This window comes from Falco rusticolus, chromosome 14, assembly GCF_015220075.1.
Source record: "Falco rusticolus isolate bFalRus1 chromosome 14, bFalRus1.pri, whole genome shotgun sequence".
In the NCBI taxonomy this organism is placed as follows: domain Eukaryota; kingdom Metazoa; phylum Chordata; class Aves; order Falconiformes; family Falconidae; genus Falco; species Falco rusticolus.
In genome coordinates this window covers 199474-220413 of record NC_051200.1, presented here as the reverse complement: position 1 = coordinate 220413, position 20940 = coordinate 199474, and the positions used below count along the sequence as shown (strand labels likewise).

The 20940-nt window shown below is 62.4% G+C and overlaps 1 protein-coding gene across 2 annotated transcripts in view; it reads left to right on the top strand.

Moving 5' to 3' along the window:
* The first annotated feature begins 550 nt into the window (after positions 1 to 550).
* The window catches only part of NHSL2 (NHS like 2), a 35884-nt gene continuing 15494 nt past the window's right edge, over positions 551 to 20940 (top strand). Inside the window, exon 1 of one of the 2 annotated variants that reach the window (XM_037408562.1) lies at positions 551 to 820. In XM_037408562.1, coding sequence (XP_037264459.1) covers positions 556 to 820 — 265 coding nt within the window. In that variant the 5' untranslated portion in view covers positions 551 to 555. Of the gene's footprint in view, positions 821 to 15564; positions 15675 to 20940 lie in introns of those variants that run through there. The other variant, XM_037408563.1, reaches the window with a different exon arrangement.

Below are 20940 nucleotides of genomic sequence, written 5' to 3'. Positions count from 1 at the left end.
GTGCTGGGGAGAAGGGAATGGGCAGAGGAGAGCAGCTGCTGGGGTCCAAGAACATCCGCAGGAGAGGAATGCCAGAAAAATTGCAAGATGAATGTGCTTTCCCAGCTGCGTCTACTGGGCTTCTGCCCTCCTCTTGGAGAAGGGCAACCCCGTGCCCCATACCGAGATCCCAGGGCAGCCGAGCCAGGGACCTGAGGAAAGGCCTGCGCACCCGCCAGTCCCGGCAGGCAGGGAGCCGCTGAAGGTGGAGAAAGCTGGCACCGGGGCATGCCCGTGCACTCAGCCCGGGGGGGTCCCGCCGGGACACAGCCCAGGACGGCCCCGCGTTCCCGGCTGCGTACCGCGCCGGGTCCGGTCTGTCCCTCCCGGCCGCCGGGATGCGCCCACGGGCCCCGCCGCCGGCCCGAGCATCCCCGAGCGGGGCCGCCCCTCCCCTCTCTTCCTCCTCCTCCTCCTCCTCCCACCGGCCGGCCCCGAGCCCCGGCGCTGCCGCCGGCCCAGAGCCCTCGCAGCCGCGGGGCTGGCCGGGGGAGCCGCGCCGGGCCGGGCCGTGCCATGCCGTTCTACAAGCGGAGCGTGGTGGCGCGGCGGGGGCGGTCGGCGGTGCCGCTGGCCGAGCTGCGGGACGTCTGCAGCCTGGCGGCACTCACCCTGCTCCGGCAGCTCGCCGAGCTCTGCGGCCACTCGCTCGCCCTCCTGGGAGACATCGAGGGGCACGTCCTGGCCCTGGGTCGCCGCACCGGGCGGCTGCACCGTCGAGCCGCCCGCCTGCAGGCGCTGCTGCGGGGCCGGCCGCTGCGCGGGGCGCCCGCAGCCCCAGGTAAGGCCATCCCGGGGTGCTACCCGGGGCCCCCAGCCCCGGGGGGTGCGCGGCCGGGGGTGGCCCCTCTCCTCTCCCCAGGGCGGGTGGGGAGGTCCCCGCTGCCGTTCCCCCGACGTGGTCCCCGACGGGTGCCCCTCTCCGGGGCGGGTGACCTGCTGCCCAGGTCGCTGCCCTTCCGCCGGTGGGGGGGTCTGGCGGAGCCGGGCAGGGGGCGGCCGAGGAGCAATGCTGCCGCAGAGCCTGACCCGTCCCGGCAGCGGGGACAGCGTGCTGGCCTGTCGCCTCGGGGTGAGGCCGGGACAGCTCGGCAGCAGCCTGTCCCTCTGCCCGGCCTTTATTTGCCCGCACACAGTGGGCATTTTCCAGGCTGCCGGCCAAGCACACATTTCACGCTGTGTCCCCGATTACTGGGGGCTGTTTCTGGGAACGCGGGGATGCCGGGTGCGAGAGCTGGCCCTTGCCTCCGTGCCACTGTCCTTGCCTTGGGTGCTGCACTCCTGTGCCAGACCAAGGGACCACGCTGGCCATCCCCTCACCGTGCTTTCAGCCAGCCTGTAGCTGCAGATCGGCGCCAAGCAGCTTTCACTCGGGGTTTTGCACGGCCAGGGAAAATGACAAGTTGTAGCCCGGGTGTCCCGTCTGCTCGTCCCCTCTCCTGGCAGCGAGCACAGTTTGTTTTTGCCTGGACTGCTTTCATTTCCCATTTCAAGCATCTCAGTTTGGCACGGGCTTCTGTGCTGGGTCAGAAGCGGGCAGCGTGTTTCAGAGGAGCTTAAAATAAGCTTGTTTTGGAATTGTTTATAAAAGTTTATTTTAAAAGGCTTTGCAGGGTGGGGAGGGGGAGTGTTGTTCCAGCACGTTTTCCCCAGAAGCGTAGCACATTTCTCAGGCCCTTGGCAAAACGCGTGTCTCTTGTGCTTTCTGCAAACCCCCTTGCAAGTGTTGTTTTGCTGCTCCGTCTGCGTGGAGCCATGGGAAATGACTGCCAGACCCTCGCAGTGTGCTTTCCGGATGCAGGGAGCAAGCGGAGCACTCAGCCTCGGCCTGGGAGATGCACTGCTCCTGCAAATGCTGGCGGAGTAAATCACTTACTGGGGTAAGAAGAGGCTCCCACTGTCCCATGCATTGACCAGTAGATAAATGAGGGCACAAGGAGGTACTACAGTTGCCCAAGCTGACCCGTGCACAGCACCCGTGCAGCACCAAACCCTGCAGTGTCATCACTGTATGTGCTGGACCGGTGTCCCCTGGAGGAGGAGCTGGCTGTGATGGTGACCAGATGGTCCCTCGCTGTCCGCTGTCCGTGGCTGACAGGTTGGCAATGCACTTGGTGGCCTCAGGAGCCTGGGATAGCATGAGGACGGTGTGGGGGACGGACGGGATGGCTGCAGCGCAGAGAGAGTGGAGAGGCTCACAGGTTGGGTTGGTAGCCCCCGGGTTGTGTTTTCAGCTGCGTGTCAGTGCCGTGCGCCTGGAGTTTCTTGTGGAGCCACATCACAGCTGGTTGCAAGCAGCCTGCATAATGCAGTGGGCAAATAGGCCTCCCATGCTGCAGCTCCTCATGAATATGCATGTTTGCAGATGTGCCGGGATGGCTCTCTCAGCTGGCTGGCTAGCTGGGGTTTGGTGGTGCGTGGTGATAAAAATGCTTTGATTATTTTTTTTTTGTGGGAATAGCTGAGGCAGTGCAAAGCAAGCAGAGCTGTGCCCACCACCCCTCCCCATTGCCCCTGCTCCAGCAGTGCAGAGGCTGGCGGGCTGGGGGGGGGAGCGGGGGGGGCTTGCATTTCTCCCCGCACCCCAAGGGGAGCACAACCCACCCACCCTCGTGCCTGCACCTCACCCACCTGCCACCACTGTTCCTGCAGCCAGCAGGGTGCGGGAGCCTCTGGCTTTACTGAACTCTTTACTTAGGGGAAGAACAAAAATCCAGTTGCTGTTTGGGTTGCTGTTTGTTTTTCTAAGAGCTCCGGCATCAGCCTGTCGTGGGGGAGCAGTTCATGTCTCTGGAGGAGAGGAGCTTCTTGCAAGCCCCCAGCACTGCAGGGAGAGCAGAGCAGCCCAAGACTGTGCAAGAGAGCTTTGCACCGAGCTGCGGCACCAGCACCATGCAGAGTCCCTTGTGTGAGAAGCAAATGCTTAATGACACCCCATTTGGGGCTTGGGGTGGGTTTTTTTCTCCTCATTTCCATTTCTTGAAGAGGATCCAATGACAAAAATCACATTTCTCCTCTTAAACTGGGATAAAACCCCAGTGTCTTGTCCCTGGGAGATGCAGGGGAGAACCATCCAGTGCCCTGGTGTAGCCATCATGCAGCTGGCAGGGTCTAGGTGGTGTGTTGCAGCCGGCCTGACCAGCTTGTAAAGACAGTGATGGATCAGGCCCTGAGAGTGAGTGGATGGCATCCCTCCCAGGCAGGGCTGGAGCCCATGCCAGCCCAGCATGGTGCCGGCTGCAGCACCTGCTCACTGCAATCCTCGCTGGGCCAGGTTAGTCCCACCCTCTGGCTCCTTGCTGTCATGGTATGGTGGGGATCAGAGACTTCTTGGGGTTTTTGCAGTGAATGGGAGTGCTCCAGGCATTGCCAGACCCTAGGTAGGAAACCACAGCTGTGCTGCCTCGGGACATTGGGTCAGCTGGCCAGCCCTGAATGCCCAGGCTCACTCCAGCTGGGGTCAGTGCGTGGTGGTTTGCCCTTCCCAAAGATGGTCCTCATGCTGCTTCAGCTCCCAGGTTTAGGCATCCTCAACTGTCAGGAGCCTTTGCCTGGCTTTGGTTCCTCCCAGGCAGGTTTAAAGGGATCCAAAAGCCATGGGTCTCCTCACCAGCAAGGGAAACCCCACAGTTGGAGTGCTCAAGTCACAGCTGTGCAGCAGGACATGTCCATCCATCTGTCTGGAGGCTGTGAGCCGGTGGGGACTGTCTTGTTTTCCTCATCAAGAGGGGGAGACGCTGGTGTAGCAGCGTTGCTGCCAGATGAAGGAATCACACCACAAAGGGTCGGGGGAGCACTTAATCCGAGGAGGCAGAGACGGCAGCCAAGGGCTGTCGGATTCCTCTGCTCTTATTCATCGGCAGTTGCGTGAGAGCGGGGAGGGTGCACGCCTGTCCCCGGGGAGCTGGGCGCATCCTGCCCACCAGCAGTGGCTCTGGTGTTGCCTCCCTTGACACATGGAGATGAGGATGCCAGGGCTGGTTGTGGGGGTCCTGGTGCATCTGAGGGCAGTGCGGGAACCAGGCTCCCTATCCCTCTCCCCTCAGCACGGCCACATCTCAGAGAGGTGGCAATGAACCCGGCCCTCCTGCCAGCACCTGGCACTGAAGGCAGGGGCTACTTTGCAGCCCAGGAAAGCCCCTGGTGCTCCAGCTTGCCAGCTGTCATGCTGATCCCTGACCGGCTGCCATCCTGCCCATCGGCAGGGACACAGTTCCATGGGCACCAAGCTGGGTGACACAAGCCAGCACTCCCAGCTCAGCCCACTCCCCTCGGGACCCAGCAGCTCTAGAAATAAACCTCAGCAAAGAAGAGGATGGGGGCCTGGCGCCAAGAGCTATTTAAACCGTCGTCCCTGAAGAGCTGTGGGGACGATTCTCTGGAAGAAACCCTGGGCTGTGCTGGCAGGAGGAGCTGTTTACTGCTTTTGCCGAAATATGCAGTGTTCACCATCCTCTGACCTTCCAGCCTTCATCTTGAAACAAGCCATCAAGATAGGCATAACCAACAGCCAGCCCCGGGTGCTGCTGCCCACTGCATCCTCTGCCTGGCTCTCTCCTCACTGGGTGAATAAGGGCTGGCACAGATGTTTTCTCCCAGATCCTGTCATGAGTTTAAAAAAAATAGAAAGACAGAAAAAAAACCCACCCTCGCTGACTTGCTTAAGTGTCCTGCCAGGCTAGAGTGGCCAGGCTGTCACTCGGCAGAGCCACTGCCAGAGACAGGGGCTGCAGCCACCTCTCACAGCCATGACCGCAGCCCCAGGGATGCACCTGTGTGAACCAGCCAGAGACTCACAGCTCCGTTTTGGGGACTGGTAGCTGATCCCTGCTCCCTCTGGCCCTGCAGCTGCCCTCACTAGCTCCTCTCTGTGGGGTCAGTGCCCTTCAAGTCAGCACAGAGATGCTGGGAGCGGTGCAGGGCTCTCACCATGCAGAGCCATGGGGAATGAGACACCCCAAACTCAGGGGGCAAGAAGGGCTGGTTCAGAGTGAGCTGTGGCTTCGGTCCCCACGTGCCAGCAGCTGCTGCCTGCGGACATGGGGACAGCAGTGCTCTCCTGCCCAGCAGCCCTGACCTACCGTGGCCAGCACCACCACCAGGGAAGGGCCAGTTCTGAGTCTCCTCGGCCATCAGGACAGGCTGTGGCAAGCACGGGGTGAAGGCTGCTTGCCCCCGCAGCAATTCTGCAGCAGTTTGCAGAGGTCCCTGCTCAGGGAGCCCGGAGCTGCTCAGCCTGGCCACAACCCACCACAGCCTCCTCTGCCAGGCAGAGCAGCTCCCAGAAACCTCCCAGACTTCCAGGACACTTTCTCTGCTTGATTTTTGCTAAACCAGCCGTGATTTCAGCATCGGAGGGGAGAGCACAGCTTCCCCCAAGGCTGCCTCGGCGTGGGCGGGAGGCGGGAAGCTGACCAAGGCCGGGATGGATGGCTTTGGCTGCCAGAGGAGGGGAGCTGGATGCCGCACCCTCCCTCTTAACAGGAATTGTCTGCGGGAGCGCCTCAGCAAAAAGGTGGATAAATGAATTACACATATTTCCCACCCGGGCCCGCTTTGGCTGATAGCTGCCCTCAACAGCAGGCTGACAGCCACTCTCCAAAACCGCGTGCCACAGGCAGCACAGTGCTTGGGAGGAGACACCATCCCTGCCTTGCAGCAGCACCCTGAGCTGCTGAAGCCGCTGCAAGGAAAGAGCAGCCCCAGGTGGGCTTTGCCACTCTCTGTGGCAGTGATTCCGCCCCCCCTCCCCCCCGCCCCAGCACACCCTGCCCATGGGGGTGCTGTCCCTGAGGTGCCCGGCCCCACTCAGGGGGGACACCCTCGGGATGTCTTGGAGCTGATGGCGAGGGTGGCATCTCCAGTTCATTGCCATGACCTCTTTCCCTCCCTGCTGGGATTTTGCTGGGGCTGAGACTCCTACTTAGATGGACCCAAATCTTGCTTCCAACGGGAAGCATTTTCACCCTTGGGCAGCATTTTGAAAGGATTTATGTGAGAGCTGATCTGGCTGGCGGTCTTTCCTCAGGAGCTGAGCTGTGACCATCAGGGACAGCAGGTCCCTTGGTGGCAAGCAGGTCTTTGGGACCCCTTGTCACCCAGCAAGTAGTGCATGGAGGCACGAGGGAAGGTGGCCACCACTGCCCCCTCGCAGCCTCATGCATCCCTGGTGTTCATGTTTCCTCCTGCCTGGGCCAGTCCCTGTGGTGTGAGCTTAGAGGAGAGACTTCTTTAGTACCAGTATTTCTGTAGTAGTGGTTCCTCTTAGGAAGCACTTACGACATCACATCAGCTGTGAATATGGCAGCAGTTGCGGTGCACAGGAACATGGATTAGCTTCAGCTACGCGCCTCCAAAGAAGCTTGCGTCGTCTTAAAACAGATTGAAAGATGCATTCACCTCCATGTGGAAGCAAGAGCTGGAGCTTGCTTTGGCAACCTGTTCTCCAGCTGCAGAGAACTCCTTGATGCTCAGAGGAAAAGGTGTAGGTGTGCAGGTGGGTCCGCTCGCCACAGTGCCTGCGTGGGCTGTCCAGGCAGCGAGGAGTGGCAGGCAGGTCACTTTGCTGGCTGGATTTCTGATAGTGCCTGAAGGAGCATCCTGACTTGCAGAAGGGCCTCATGCTCTCTCCTTCAACCGGTGGCTTTGTGAAGTGTCAGTTAGCTGGTGGGGCTGTGTGTTGGGAAGGAGGTGACCCCCTGGGCTGGGATGGAGGGCTCTGTCTCACCTCGAGAAGATGCTTCTCAGTTGTGCCAGACACTGGTGATGCCATAACCCCCCAGCACTGCTGCTGATGAGCAGCTCATCCCCCCAGTGCCTGGAATTTGTAGGACTTTCATAGTTGGCAGGAGCCAGATGCTGTGCAGACCAAATAGACCATCTCCATACAGCATGTGGTGCAGCTCCTGAGCACAGCAAAGGTCATCTCTGGACCGTAATGACTGAAAGGCAGGAGCCGCTCACCCGAGGGTGAGGCTCCTCATTGCCAGCTGGGGCTGGGACACATCTGGCAGCATGGCCAGGGCTCCTACCCCTGTTCCCAGGGGCAAATATATGGGGCCAATGTGTGGAGTGTCTCATCACAACCCAGTGTGGGGCACAGGGCCATGTGCTGGGGCATTCAGGGTACCCCGTAGCCCTGCCCCACATCCAAAGCACAGGTCCTGGCTCCCAATAAGCAGGGATTTCAGGAGTGCTGGCAGCACTGGGCTGCTGTGGCATTGGGGCTGGGGCACAGTGGGGCTGGCGAAGCAAGCAGGGCACCCAGCTGGCAATGCTCTGGCACCTATGGGTGCCAGCTGACTCTGTGCTGCCCACCTGCCTCTGCCATCAGCCACCTCGGGGGGTAGCCACAGGGTGGGGAAGGGATACTGATGCAAGCTGCCAGCAACAGAACCTGTCCCTAGACCCCACAGCACCCCAGAAGCCAGCATCCTCCCACATAGCTTCTCATGTCCCAGTGTCCCTCACCCAGCCCTTGCTGTTCCCACCTTCCAGCTGATGCTGCTCTCTCTCCCTTGTGCGGCACTGGTGCCAAGGGCAGAGAATGCTGCCCTGTCCCACACCCTGACTGCCAACCTCCCCGTGTGCTGCTGTGGGTGACAGGTCTGCAGCTTGTGCCTCCAGGCACCCCCACTCTGACACCCCTGTGCAGCGGGGTGCCCCCTGCATCTCCCCAAGGCATGTTCTGCCACCTCGCTGCTGCTCATGGGGGGCTGTGGCTGTGTCTGGCACTGCTCAGTGTGGCCCAAACACCATTGAGGGCTCTTGCATGCCAACCTTGTGCATGTTGGGCATCCACTGCTGCACTCTTGACGGGCATGAGGAGGACACAGGGACCAACCAGGAACTTGTCCTGGCTGTTTAGGAGCCCATCAGTCCCTTGGGGATTCATATCCAGCTCCCAACGTGGTCTGTGCTTCCTGGGTACCTGGTGCCAGCACCACACCTGCTAGCCATACCTCGCACCCTGCAGCCACTGGCACGGGGCTGGGCAGCACGCTGGCTGCTGCGCACGCATGGGGACCGTTTGCTGGCAGCACAAAGCCTGGATTGAGCAAGAGCTGGCATGGCGCTGAACGGGCCAACTATGCTGGCAGGGAGAATCGGCTCTTCTTCTCACCCGTACCAGTGGGCTCTGCCACCCTCCTCCTGCGCTTGTGCCTGGCAGCGAGGACAGCTGCCCACCACAGGCACCGAGATGCCGCTGGCAGGGGAGCGTCAGGCACCAGCAGCGGCCCATGCGTGGCTCTGGGTGAGTACCCGCTGGCATGCTGGGGTGACCAGCCCCCTTCAGCCAGAGCCCTGAACCCTGGCACAGATGCCAGCCTGGCACGGTGTGATGGCTGGCAGCTGGTCACAGCTCCGGGAACCTTGGTGGAGCTGCTGGAGGCAGGGGGGGGGGAGGCTGAGCGTGATGGGCAGTGTGGAGATCGGGAGCAGGTCGTTAGCCCCTCGAGTTAATCTAATGACGGCAGATCAAAGCAGCTGAGGGGAACAAGCTAATTCCCCCAGTTAACCAGGCGACAGCTGTTAGCAGCAATTTTCCTCTCTTCCTGTCACCTCGAGTACCAAGCAGCATGGCATCACTGTGAGCTTGGATCCTGCCTCCATGCCCCCATGGCCTGGCAGGAGAACGGGGACAGGAGGGCAGTCTGTGACCCTGATGCAGGGCAAACACTGTCCTCATGTGTGCGCTTACGTGTTGCCTGAGCGTGCACATAATGTGTCTGTTGCAGAGGTGAAGGGGCTCCTGGGCAGGCAGCAGGTGTTGGGGGTCTGTGCCTCCAGCACTCCACGCCAGCTGCTCTCAGAGGAGCCTCAGCCAGTCCATGGCTCTTATGGTCTCTGAAATCCTGAAGGAAATATTCCTGTAGCTTGCAGCAGGCGCCAGCAAAGGTATCATCCCCCTGACTGCCCAGGCCCTGAAAGGGGAAGGCAGAGTGCCTGGAGATGCTCACAGTTGACGTGCTTGGTCCGGGCACAGTGAAACTAGGGGGATCTTTGCTGCTGTGTGGTCAGCCCTGAGACAAACCCAATGCATTTGCAGGATCCCTGCTCCAGCGCCCGGAGCCATCCCTCACAACTTGCTTGCAGCACCCACGGCTGCCAGCCCCAGCCTGTCAGTGGAGCAAGGGGCTGCCCAGGCTCCTTCCCTGCCTGCGGCGCTGGGGGCCGGGGCTCTTTCCCAGCCCTCCCAGCCATGCTGGCAGCTGTGCCGGGCAGGGCTCGCCCATCGCCGTCCCGGGGGCTCTGACAAAGCCACATACTGCCGAGCAGAGGGAGCAGATCTTTCTTTGCACATCCAGCTTGTGGGTGCACCCTTGTCTGGGGCACAGAGAGGCTCCCCCGTTCCAGCTGCCCCCCTGGGGTGTTCTCCCTCCCCACGGCTGTGGCCGGCAGCCGGCAGCCTCCCGGGTGGTCCCGGCTGTCAGGCAATGCGTGGGCTGCCGGGGCCACCTGCAAGGGGCTGCCTGTGTGGGACCAGCTCCCTTCCTGGCCGCACCGGGAGCCAAGCCAAGGGCGGAGGGCGGGGGGGGGGGAGGGGGGCGCTGGGCGGCTGCCACACTGAAAGCCATGGGGTGCAGCCAGCCCTGGGAGGGGCTGTGGGGCCAGATTTGGGCTTCTTCAGGCTGCTCCCCAGGGAGCCCTGGGGCTGATGGCTTTGGCAAAGAGCTGCGGGGAGTCTGAGATGCTCCAGCAACCCACTCTAGGAGAGAAACCTGCTGGCTGTGGGCAGGGCAGGTTTGGGCAGTGCTGGATGAGGCAGAAGGCCCTGCTGACCAGTGGGTACCTGAGTGAGCCCGAGCAGAGGACGGGTCTCTGAGCTCCTCCAAAGCAGCTGGGATCTTGCTAATGGGAAGGGGGGGTGATAGTGTGTGTTCCTCTGGGGAGCTGTGCTCTTAGTAGGCTGTGCCCCCCAGGCCCACAGTTAGAGATGATGCCTGGCCATAGGAGAGCGTGGTGGTGGTGGGAAGGAGCTGCGTTTGCTCCTTAAAATCCTCTAGCCCTGCCTGCACCGTCTGGTTCAGAGGTGGCAGATCTGTCCTGTACCGCACACATGACACCCATGTGGGCAGTTCATGGGTGCTCATGGTCTGTGGCGTGTTGCTGGCACACCAGGTTCACCTGCACCCGAGCAGTTTATCCATGCATGCGATGCGTTTCAGCCGCGCCGGGCTTGCTGCCTGGCATCCTCGCCCTCCTTTGTCTCACAAGTAGCCAGGCAGCAACTTGGACACAGCAGGCCTGCTTGTGCACCACATCATGGGCATGCGCAGCCTTTCCAAATGTGGCCAGATCACTGCCTGAGTGACGGGGCCATACACCCAGGCGTTGTCCACCAAAACTGGCAGACAGGCAGAAGCTGCCAGATAATTTCCTGAAGTGGCAGAAAAAGGCTAAAGGGAACTTTCTGCTGCAGCAAGCAGAAGGGGCAGCAGGAGCATGAAGAGAGGCTAATGCACACCTGGATTGGCAGTGGGAGCCTTGGGACAAGAGCTGTTGGAGGGTTGCTGCCAGCACCAGTGCCTTCCCTGCCACCGTCCATGCCAACTCCACATGCCCGTGCAGCCCTGTGGCTTTGCAAACCCTCTTCTCCTGGTTTGGCCGGGACAGGCTGTGGATGCCTACACTGTGTGCATGGGAACGGCTCGTTTCATGCTTACGTGGGAAGTCTGAGCACTCCTGGTGCAGGGGGCTCCACTGGAAGAAGTCAGGCAAAAGGCAAGGGGGGATTTGTGCTAGCGAAAGCTGCCTGCTACCCCCAGGTTTCTGCTCACCCACAGGACAAGTGTAGCAAGAAGTAAGGGCAGGGTGGCAGGATGCTTTGCCTGCCCCACACATTGCCCTGCTCCCCCAGCAGTTCTGCCCCTGGGAGGCACCGTGGCTAAGGGAAGCCCCGGGCAGACCCCAGAGCACTGGGCCGGCAGCGATGGACAGGTTGGTGGGTCACACCAGGCGGTGTGTGGCACCCATCAGCCTGTGCCGAGACAAGCTGCCCATCCATGCTTTGGTGATGGTCCCTAAAGCCTGCCCCCAGTCCTCCCAGGAGTGTGCCAGGTGTGGGGAGCGCTGTGGGGCTGTCCCCACAGGCAGGCAAGGTGGGGGCTGCTCCAGCTGCTCCAGGCTGGAGTCTGGAGCAAAGCCCTTCACCTGGCTGCCTGATCCCTTTTAATTACAGGGGAGGGGAGGCTGGTGCTGCCCATGACAGCCATGTGGGCAGCCACTGCCTGCCAGCGTCAGTTGTGGGGTAGCATCTCCTCTCCAGGGGTCCCACTGTCTGGACTCCTCGCTGTGGCTCCCAGGACCAGCTGGTGGGATGCCAGCTGGCAGCCGTGCTGTGCAGGGCAGGCTGGCGGGACACTCTGGCCCCACTCTGTCTCCATGGCTCCAGCATCCGCAGCCGGGACGTGTAGCTATATCTTTAAGAAGGGCCTGGGCTGGGGTGGGAGAAGCATTTCCATCCAGCCTTTCTCCCAGCGAACCTGGATCGAGTTAGCATTAGCAAGCAAGCGAGCGGCAGAGTTGGCGCTGGGGCCGTTCCCCTGCTCCCAGCTGGGGTAGCCGCCAGCTCACCCCCTGAGCGGTCATGGGGGTCCGGAGCAGCCGGGGGGGTGTGCGGCAGCTATTGTCCCTCATGGCCTCAGTCCCTGCAAGGAGAGAAAGAGGAGGAGGCAGAGCTGGGTATGTATAAGTTTTATCCTCCTCCCTGCCCACTGGACCCCCTGCCCCACTCTGGGGAGGGGGCTGGCAGTGCCACAGGACAAGGGTGGGGGGCACAGTGGGTGCGTGGCACAGGACAGAGAGCCGTCTCCAAAGGTGGGTGCTGGTAGCAGGCAGCCCTGTGGCTTGCCCACATGGCTGGGGCTGGCAGAGCTGCCTGCTCAGCTCCTTCTGGCCCTTACCCACACACGCTGAGTGATGGCAGGACAGGACCAGCTGGGCATCTCATGCCTGTCATGCAAGGGCTCACGGCACTGGGATGCACCAATGGTGACAGCGGGCAGAGTCCCAGGGAGGGGGGATGCAGCACCTCTGCCCAGCCCTAGGGCTGGATGCGTCCCTCCTCTTCCTCCCCACCTGCTCAGGCTGGGGCATGGAGCATCCCCTGGGACCCCATCATGAGGAAAGTGCCTAGCGCACCCCTGCGCTGCTGCCTGCCTCCTGCCATGGCAGGCAGGGGTGCTGGGGCATCTGGTGGCCATGCAGGGGGAGATGCCAGTGCCGTGCTTCGCTCCTCATGTCTCCCACGACAGAGAAACTAGTAATGGCATCACAGCACATGGTGGCAGTCCGGGTCTGCGCTGTTCTCTGGCACAGCTGTTGTGGGGTGTGCTCGGTTTTCTAGAGCCAGAGGAAGCTCTGGGTGGCTGGGGGTGCGAGTGCAGGTTGTTGGGGTGATCAGGGTCGGGGTCCCCATGTCCCCTGAGCCTGACCTCTGTGTGGGAAGTGGAGGCCTTGCAGCTTTTCCTGTGCTGGTGGCACGGTGGCCATCAGAGTACCCCGTTGTTGAGTGCACCATGTGTTTTCCCTCCCCTGAGCAGCTGCAGGGGTCCCGGAGCAGTGGTCCTAAGGCTAGAGAAGAGCCTGACTGTGGCATGGCCATAGGCCAGCTAGACACAATGGTGCTGAGCTCTGGGGCTCGGATGCGCAGGGTCGGTGCACTGGTGCAGCCCCTCGCAGTGCTTGCTCCCCCAGTGTGCTGACCCCATGCACGGCTTTATGATGGGCTCCAGCAAGCTTCTGGGGATGTGGCTGCTTGGCAGGAGCCAGGCTGCCAGCTCCTCCAGCCATGGGCAAAGCAGGGGTGTGGAGGGCACCACCGGCAATACCCCACCCCAAGGAGGATGGGTTAGTCCCTGGTGCAGCTCCTGGGACAGGGAGCAAGGAAATATGTTTCTGCATGGGAGGAATCCCAGGAATGCAGAACCCGGAGGGGACACGAGGTGGCACGGCAGTTTCAGCCCAACTTTTCAGTCACTGCAGGCAGAGACTCCTGCCAGAGCCAGGCCGGCCTCGCAGGGGCAGCTCGGCGGTGCAGGAAGGCAGGGGGTCACGGTCACCTTCAGTGGGACGAGCGGAGGGGCTGCCAGGCATGGGGCTCGGCAGTCTGAGCTCTGCCTTCCCGCTCGGCCAGGACCCCGCCGTGGCCATGCCCCAGATGGATGTGGGACCCCCTCAGGTTCCCACACAGCCCTGGGAGTGAGGAGGGGCTGCCCACTCTCCACAGTGACTGTGTGGGGCTGCACAGCCCTGGCCCTGCTCCCCCAGCCTTGGCCCAGCCCTGAGTCGTTGTTCTCCAATGAGCTCATCTGCTTTGCTGGTTATTATTTTTTAACATGGTCTCTTGATCAGAAAATAATCAGCTTGTCTACTTAGCAAGTGTTTATGGCTTCTTCAGAGAAGCTGCTCTCTCTGCCAGGAGAGGGGTGACTTTGCAAGTGGAGAGCTGAGCTGCTCCCCACACTCGGGGCCAGATGAGGATGCTGGTGCGGGCTTTTCCCCTGCTCAGTGTCTGCAGTGGGCAGCCGGGACATGCCAGGCCGCCTGTGCCCTCCTGCCTTCTCAGGCCTGGTCACGGTGGGCCCCTGTGCTGTGGGCAGGAGGGACTATCTGGAGCCGCTTTGCAGCACACAGGGAGCTTGCTTGGGCTGCAACAAGCGCACAGCTGGGGAAGTGCAGGTGACCTGCATGCACCCACAGGGCTCAGAGGAGGACACAGGGTCTAGGGCTTCACCACAAGCAATGCTGAGTAGCTCAGAGTGATGAGTAGCTTGCTCAGCTCCCCAGGACAGGGTGCAGAAAGACAGCCATGTTGTCCACAGTGGGGTTGTTTGCAGAAGTGCTGCTGCAGCCTGGCTTTACACCGTGCACCTTGGCTTGGCCAGGGGCTTGGGGGAATGGAAGCAAGTATTTTCTTGATGGCATTTCTGCAAACCACCCAGGGCTCGCCTCAGTCCTTCATCTTCCCAGAGAGTGGGCAGAGGCCAGAGCAAGATGGGAGTAAGCCTGCGCTGCCTGCTACAGCCCTGTGGCGGGCTGTCCCCGTGAGCCGAGGAGCTGCCACAGCCCTGCCCCAGCACAGGGGCACAGCACGGGGCTGTGGGTGCCACCGTGGAGCCCCCACACTGCTGCAGCTGTCACACCCACCTGCTCCCACATCAGCCACACACCACTCCTTGCGCTAAGTACTGATCCAATTTGTGGCTGTTTCCATAACAACCTCCCAGTGCTTTCTGGTCCTTTCTGTCGCTATGTGGATGCTGAGCTTCAGCATGTAAGGGATGCTCCGGCCTGGGACAGAGTAGCTGGGCTGAGCTATCACCGAGTACCTCTGGCTTCTGGGTGCAAAGGGCTGCTGGCGTGCTGGAGGCCAGGGCATACCAAGCAAGCTTCCCCTGACCTGGGAGTGTTTTTTCCCATCAGAGGGATATGGGGAGGTTTGGGCTGGGGGAAGAAGGAGCCCGAAGGCAATAGTTGATCTAGGTGTGCAGCCCTCTCATGGGGGGTCCCTGAGTGCAGGCCTTGTGCAGATGTGGCACTGCCCAAGATGCTCAGTGCCCAGGGATGGGGCCCCTGGAAGTGCTGGCAGCTAAAGGCCCCCCCCCTGTTTCCTGCAGTGACCCCACCACCCGCGGGCCTGGCTCTTGCCATGTACCGTGGCTCTTGCACAGGCTTTCCCCATGGGCCGACAGCCCTGGGAGCTCACCCCAACCCCTCCTGGCTCCTGCTGCCCCAGTGCACAGCTCAAACTGCTCTCGGAGCCGCCACATTCCCTGCCCTCCTGCCACCATCCATCCCTGCTCAGCCTCCCGTGCCCTGCTGGGTAGCCTCGTGTCCCCCACCACCCCCCAGCCCCATTGCTCCGTGGGGGCTGCCTGACCCTGGTGCCCCCCAGCTTCCCCCAGCCCCATCAGCCCATGGGGGGTGCACAGACCCAGGACCCCTCGCCCATCCCCATCACCCTGCGGGGGCTGTCCAGTCCTGGCCCCCTCCCCACCCACCCCCAATGCCAGTGCCTTCTATCACCCTGGGGGGACCCAGCCCCAGGACCTCCACCACCACCCTGGGAGGACCCAGCCCCATGCCCCCCTCATCACCCCGTGGGGTTACACCCCCTATCACCCCGGGGGGACCCAGCCCTCGGACCCACCATCACCACCCCGGAGGGACCCAGCCCAGGATCCCTCCCCATCCCGCCCCAGCCCCATGCCCCTCACCACCCGGGGGGCCCAGGTCCGCGCCGCCCCCCGCCGCCCGCCCGGCCCCGCTGCCCCCGGCCGCCCCCCGCAGCCGCCGCCATTGGGCGCTCGCTCAGCAGCGCGACGGCCCCGGCGCGGCGGGCGGGCTCCGAGGGGGCGGGCGGGCCGGCGGCCGATGCGGCGGGGCGGGGGGGCGGCCGGTGCGATGCGATGCGGCCCGGCTGGGCTCGGCCCGGCCCGGCCCGGCCCGGCGGCTCCTCCCCAAGCGGCGCGGCGGGCCCGGCGGCGGGGAGGCGATGGAGCCGGCGAGGAGCGGCCCGGGGGCGGCAGCGCACTGACCACCGGGGCCGGGTGAGCCGCGGCGGAGGATGGGCAACGCGCAGCGGAAGGCGCCGCGCAGCCAGCGGCGGGGCAGGATGCGCTCAGCAACAGGTACCGGGGGACGGGACGGGGCGGGACCGGCCCCGCTCCCCGCGCTGCCCCCCAGCCCCCGGCCCCGCGGGCGGGCGTGGAGCCGGCGGCAGCAGCCGGGGTGGGTGTGGGGGGGCGGTGGGCTCGGCCTCTGCCGCGGCACCCCCGCTCCTCAGCCTGCCCGGCCGCCTTGGGTCGCTTAGAGGACACGGGGAGAGGTCACCTCCAGCTGAGGTTTGGCCTCCCTGGCACGGGCAGCGAGGAATGGGGCTGGTGGTGGGGCCCACCGTGGCCCTCCAGCATGCGGAGCAGGTGCTGACCCACACCCGGGGCAGTGGGGAGCCAGCACCGAGCAGCGGGGAGGCAGCCCCAGCCATGGGGAGCCAGTTCCAGCCATGGGGAGCCGGCCCCGGGCAGTGGGGAGCCGGTTCCATCTGTGGGGAGCCAGCCCTGGGCAGTGGGGTGCCAGCTGCAGCCATGGGGAGCCAGCCCGGCAGCAGGAGCCAGCCCGGCAGCGGGGAGCCCTTGCACTTGCTGGCCCTAGAGCTGGGTCCTGCCCAGGCAAGGAGCCCATGCCCACATAGCATCCTGCACCCACAACTCTCTTCTCCCACTGATTACAAAGGTAGTGGGTGTTCCTGAAGGACCTCATACCACAAATTTTCTAAGGAAGGCAGAAAACCCTGCAGATCTGCAGAGGGCGTCTGGGGGGAGCAGGGCAAGCAGAGGGCTCGCTCCGAGCCAGGAGCAGACAGCCGAGTGCAGGTGCCCTCTGCGAAACCTGGGTCGAACAAGCAGGACCTGTCGGGTCACTCCTTTGTCCCCACCTGGCCGGCCCAGGCAGTTCAGCAACCCTTTTCAGACACCCGGGACTCGGGATCTCCTCCCCAGCCCAACCCAGCTCCTCCAAGAGCCCGAAGACCTGAGGGGCTGGGGTCTGCCGCAGCTCCTGGCTCAGGGCTCCAGCCAAGGTCTGTTTCCCTGTGCACCCCGGAGCGCAGCGTGCTGGGCTCTGCTGGCACCAGCTCTCATACCCACTGCCCTTTGCCTGCCCACTGACTGGAGAGCTGGGACATGGCAGTGCAGGCAGCGGCAGGGAGCTGCCAGGCCTGGGAGAGACCTCAGGAAGATTATGCTTAGAAGCTGCAAGAAAATGGGGACTGTCACAGCTTAATAATTAGCGGGCAGAGGGGGTGGAAGTACAGCCTGTCGCTGTCTAATTTTGCAGGCACTGTTGTAGCGATTGTTGCAAGGGACTGAAACAGGGCAAAAGAGCTTTGGGTTGCACGGGGGAGCAGGAGGGATGCTGATCCAGCGGGTCCTGAGGAATGAAGGGTGCTGTGCCGGTCGGTATCCAGCACATTGCCCTTGGCTCCCATCTCACGGGATGCAGGAGCTGTGGCTGAACTCAGAGGGGGCCGCAGGATGCTGGCCTGCTCCCTGCCTGCCTCTCCCACCCTTGCAACTCTTCGGCAAGACTCAGAGTGGGACAGGAGCTAATTGCACTTCTGCATCATCAAAGGGATTCTGGGAGCTGCAAAGCGCCTTGCAGTGCTGCTGGAAGGGCCCAAGAGGGGTTTGCAGGGGTTCATCTCTGTCCTCAGTCGCCAGGCACCTCTCCCTGCCAGCCTGGAGACCTCTGGCAGATCTTCCTTCTGGTGTCTGGCCTCCCCTGGGGAGACAACAGAGCTGTGCCTGGCTGCTGGGAGCAGGGAGGAATGGGATTTAGCACTGAACAGCTTGAAACATCTTGGTCGTGAAGCTGGGGCAATTACTTGGATGCTCCCAGGCTGTTTAGACTTGGGGCTGCTAGGACCTTGTGGCTTGGGCATTCCTGAGCAGCTACGCTAAGACTTCCTTGCGGAGAGGCGGTGTTGGGTCCAGGCTGGAGCTTATCTGCCAGGGGAGGGAGCTGAAACTTGATAAGAAGCAGCCCTGCAGTGGGTCTGTGTCACTGGCAGGGTGGGATGCTGGGAGAGGAGGCAGAGACCCGCCGTACCAGGAGGGTACCTTGGCTCATCTCAGGCAGGATCATTCTTCTGCCCAGTGAAACAGGGCAGCGTACAGTGGGGTCCTTTACGCTTCCATCCCTGACAGTTAAAATCCAACCTTTCTCATGTCCTGACACGCTGGAAAGACTGCATGAATCTGGGGCATGTGAAACTAGCTCTGCCTGCTGGCCAATACGAATCTTTGATGGTCCTGTAACACTGGTGGGGGCTCGGTGTCCCCCTGCACCCCTTCTTTGGGTATCAGAAGAACCAAGCAGGCTACTCCTGACCCCAAGGTGCTTGCTTGCAAGCGTGGTGGGGTTTGAAGGGGCTTGTCAGAGAAGGCAGCATGCTCATAGGCTGCTGGAACTGATGTGATGAGTTTGCAGGTCTCTCTGCCCAATGGTCCTGGTGAGGCTGGCAGGCAACTTTCCAGTTATTGTGTCCTCAACTGGCTTTGTAACTGCTGGACAAAGGTGACCTGAAGAAGAATTTGGGACAGGTCTTCTTGTCCCCCCAGTCTGTCAGAGCCCTGTGCAAGTGCTGCCTGGGTTACCAGGGGGAAAAAAGAACTCTGCTGGTATCCTTTACCCATCATTTGGTTTGCAGTGTCCGCTGGCTGCCTGGCACAGGGGCGGATGGTACCAGCCCCTGGCAAGGCATGTGCTCCTCATGGTGCCTCAGCAGCCCCAAACCTCTTGAAGTAAGCCAGGGCTTGGGGCTGCATTCCCGTCTGCTGCACTCCTGGCTCCCAGGGGGCCTCCGCCTCCAGGAAAAGCAGGCAGAGATTTACAAACTCCTGGGTGCTGGGAAAGTGGTCTCCAAGGAGCCTTGCTCGAGGCTTTTGGAAGAGCCAAAGTGAGAGAAGCACTCTCTGGGGGCTCTTGCATCTTCCGGGGCAAAGTCATGTGAATTCAGGAAGGCTCCCCACTTTTTTTAACTAATAAGCGTTGGAGGCTGGGGGGCCAGCAGCTGGAACCAGCTGGGAGGCAGTGGCAGGCTCTGGGGCGCTGGTTTCCAGGCGAGAATGCCAACAGCTGGAGCACGCAGGGACAGCCCTGCTCTGTGCGTGCTGGTGTCCCCCCACATCACCCGTGGCTTTCAGATGGTGCCAGTTGCTGCTCCAGCCGTGGCTGGGGGATGTTTTGGCTCCATGATTATGCTGAGCCAGGGGCCCAGCCTGTCCTTGCCACGGCCCCCAGGACCCTGTTCCCTTTCCAGGGTCTGGAGCATGGATGTACAGAGAGAGGGACGAGCCCCTCCACCCCCACTCGCCGCCTTTGCAGGACCCCTGGGCAAACAGCCGGCAGGGTGGGTGGACAGAGGATGGGTCGTGCGAAACCACGGCCCTCCGCCATCCCTCGCCGGGGCTGGTGGCAGGGAAGGAAGAGGGGCTGGGGCCGGGACAATGGGCTGTGGCGCTGACTCAAACAGCCAGTTCCTGGTCGCTTCCTCTCCGCCGGGGCTGGAGCTGCCGCGGGCAGGGAAGGCGGAGGAAGCTCATTTCTCTCGGACTGTTTTCGAAGCAAGAGCTCGGCAGCAGCGGCGAGCACCCTCCCACCTGCGCCTGGAGCCATGGCCAAGGCAGAGTGGCTTCTAGCGCCTTGGCACCGGGAGGTAAGGCAGGCAGCGTGGCAGCCGCCTCCAAGAGGAGTGGGTGCGAGGGTGTGGGTTTGCAGGGTACTGCTTGCTCTGCAGGTGAGACCATGGGTGGGAGTGAGCTGTCGGCATGGGCTTTTGTCTCCGGAGGCCACGCAGTAGCCACAGGGTCAGTGCTGCCCGGCAGCGTGGATCTTGTCCCGCCTCTCCCAGCCTGGCCTTGACTGTGCGGTGGCCCCTTCTGTTTAAATCTTTGGTTGCCATTCCCCAGTCCATTGGGGTGCCCTTGCTCTGACAAAGGAAGAGAAGGACAGAGACCCCCCGCCCATGCATCCCACCGACTGCTCCTCAGGCTGGGCTGAGCCCACTGGCATGGATCCTGCCCGACCCCATGGGTGCTGTACCCTTCTGGCAGTTCTCACTTGCTGATGGTGGCAGGAGTGGAGACTGTGGGACCGTAGGCTGACACAAACGTCGCAGCCAGCCAGAGCCCTCGTTGCTCTCGCTGCTCTTACTGCCCTCACCGTCGCTCCTGCTGTGGCTGATTTCACATCTCGGGCCCCTTTGTCCCAGGGCCTGGCCGTGTTTCCCCTCTCAGGCAACTTCCTCAAATTGTCCTTGGCCCCGCAGAGTGTAAAACCGGCCGGGCACAGGGAAGCAGCGCTTTCCTGAAGCACCCCTGGCCCAGTGAGGGGCTGCAGCCTCTCTGGCACAGGCAGCCCACATGCCTGGGAGAGCTGTGTGGTGCTGCCTGGGCACCCTGCACTGCTGAGCCGTCCTGGCCAGGCTGGGGACATCACTGGGGGGGAAGCTAGTGGGCAGCTGGCCTTGGCCACTCTGTGCCTGGGGGTGCTGTCGGCTGCAGTGTGTGGCGATGCTGTGCCAGGGTGCTGAGGACCAGCTGGAATTGGGTCTGGCAGGTTGCCCTGGCAGGTTTCCTGAGGCTCTCAGGAAAGACTTGTGCCTGGATTTTTTGGCTGGGAAGTGCATGAGAGCGAGAGTTGTTGTATGAGGAGGAAGCCAGGCTGGTAGGGAGCCATGGCAGGACTGGGAGAAGGGGTCTGATCCTGCTGCCTGTGGCTGATGGCTTGCTGCAGGGACCTGGGTCTGGCCAGGCTCCGGGCTGGCGAAGGCAGGAGCGCCCACAGTCAAGCCCAGAGCAGCCACCACCAGCACCAGGGCTGCCGCTCCATCCTCTGGAGCAGTGGCTCTCGGTCCCTTGGCAGGGAGCAGCATGAGTTCACCTTGGCCGGCTGCAGTACCTGTGGCCAAGCCCCGCTGCGAGCGTGGGCTGCGGGCAGTTCCCATCCCTGCAGCAACAGGCGGATGGTGCGCTGGGGCTCCTCCTGTGCTGGGCTCGCTGGCCAAGTCTTCACCGCAGCACATGCACCTCCCCTGCCTGAAAAATCTCCCTGACAGCATTCCACCTCACATTGCCAAGCCAAAGGTACCTGTGTGGGCTTTTCACCAGTGGCCCCCACTGGCTGCCCAGCCTCCGCACCCACCGGGCTCAAGGGCCGGCACTGGGCCATGGTGCCACAGCTCGCGGGGACTTTGGCATCAGCTGTTCCCCTGTCACCCTGCTCCCACCACAGGAGGGTCTCCCAACCTGTCTGCATGGGGTAATGACTGACACCATCTGTGGGGAGCACACACATTCCCTCTGCTCCTATCCTACACAAGACTTGAGGTAAAGA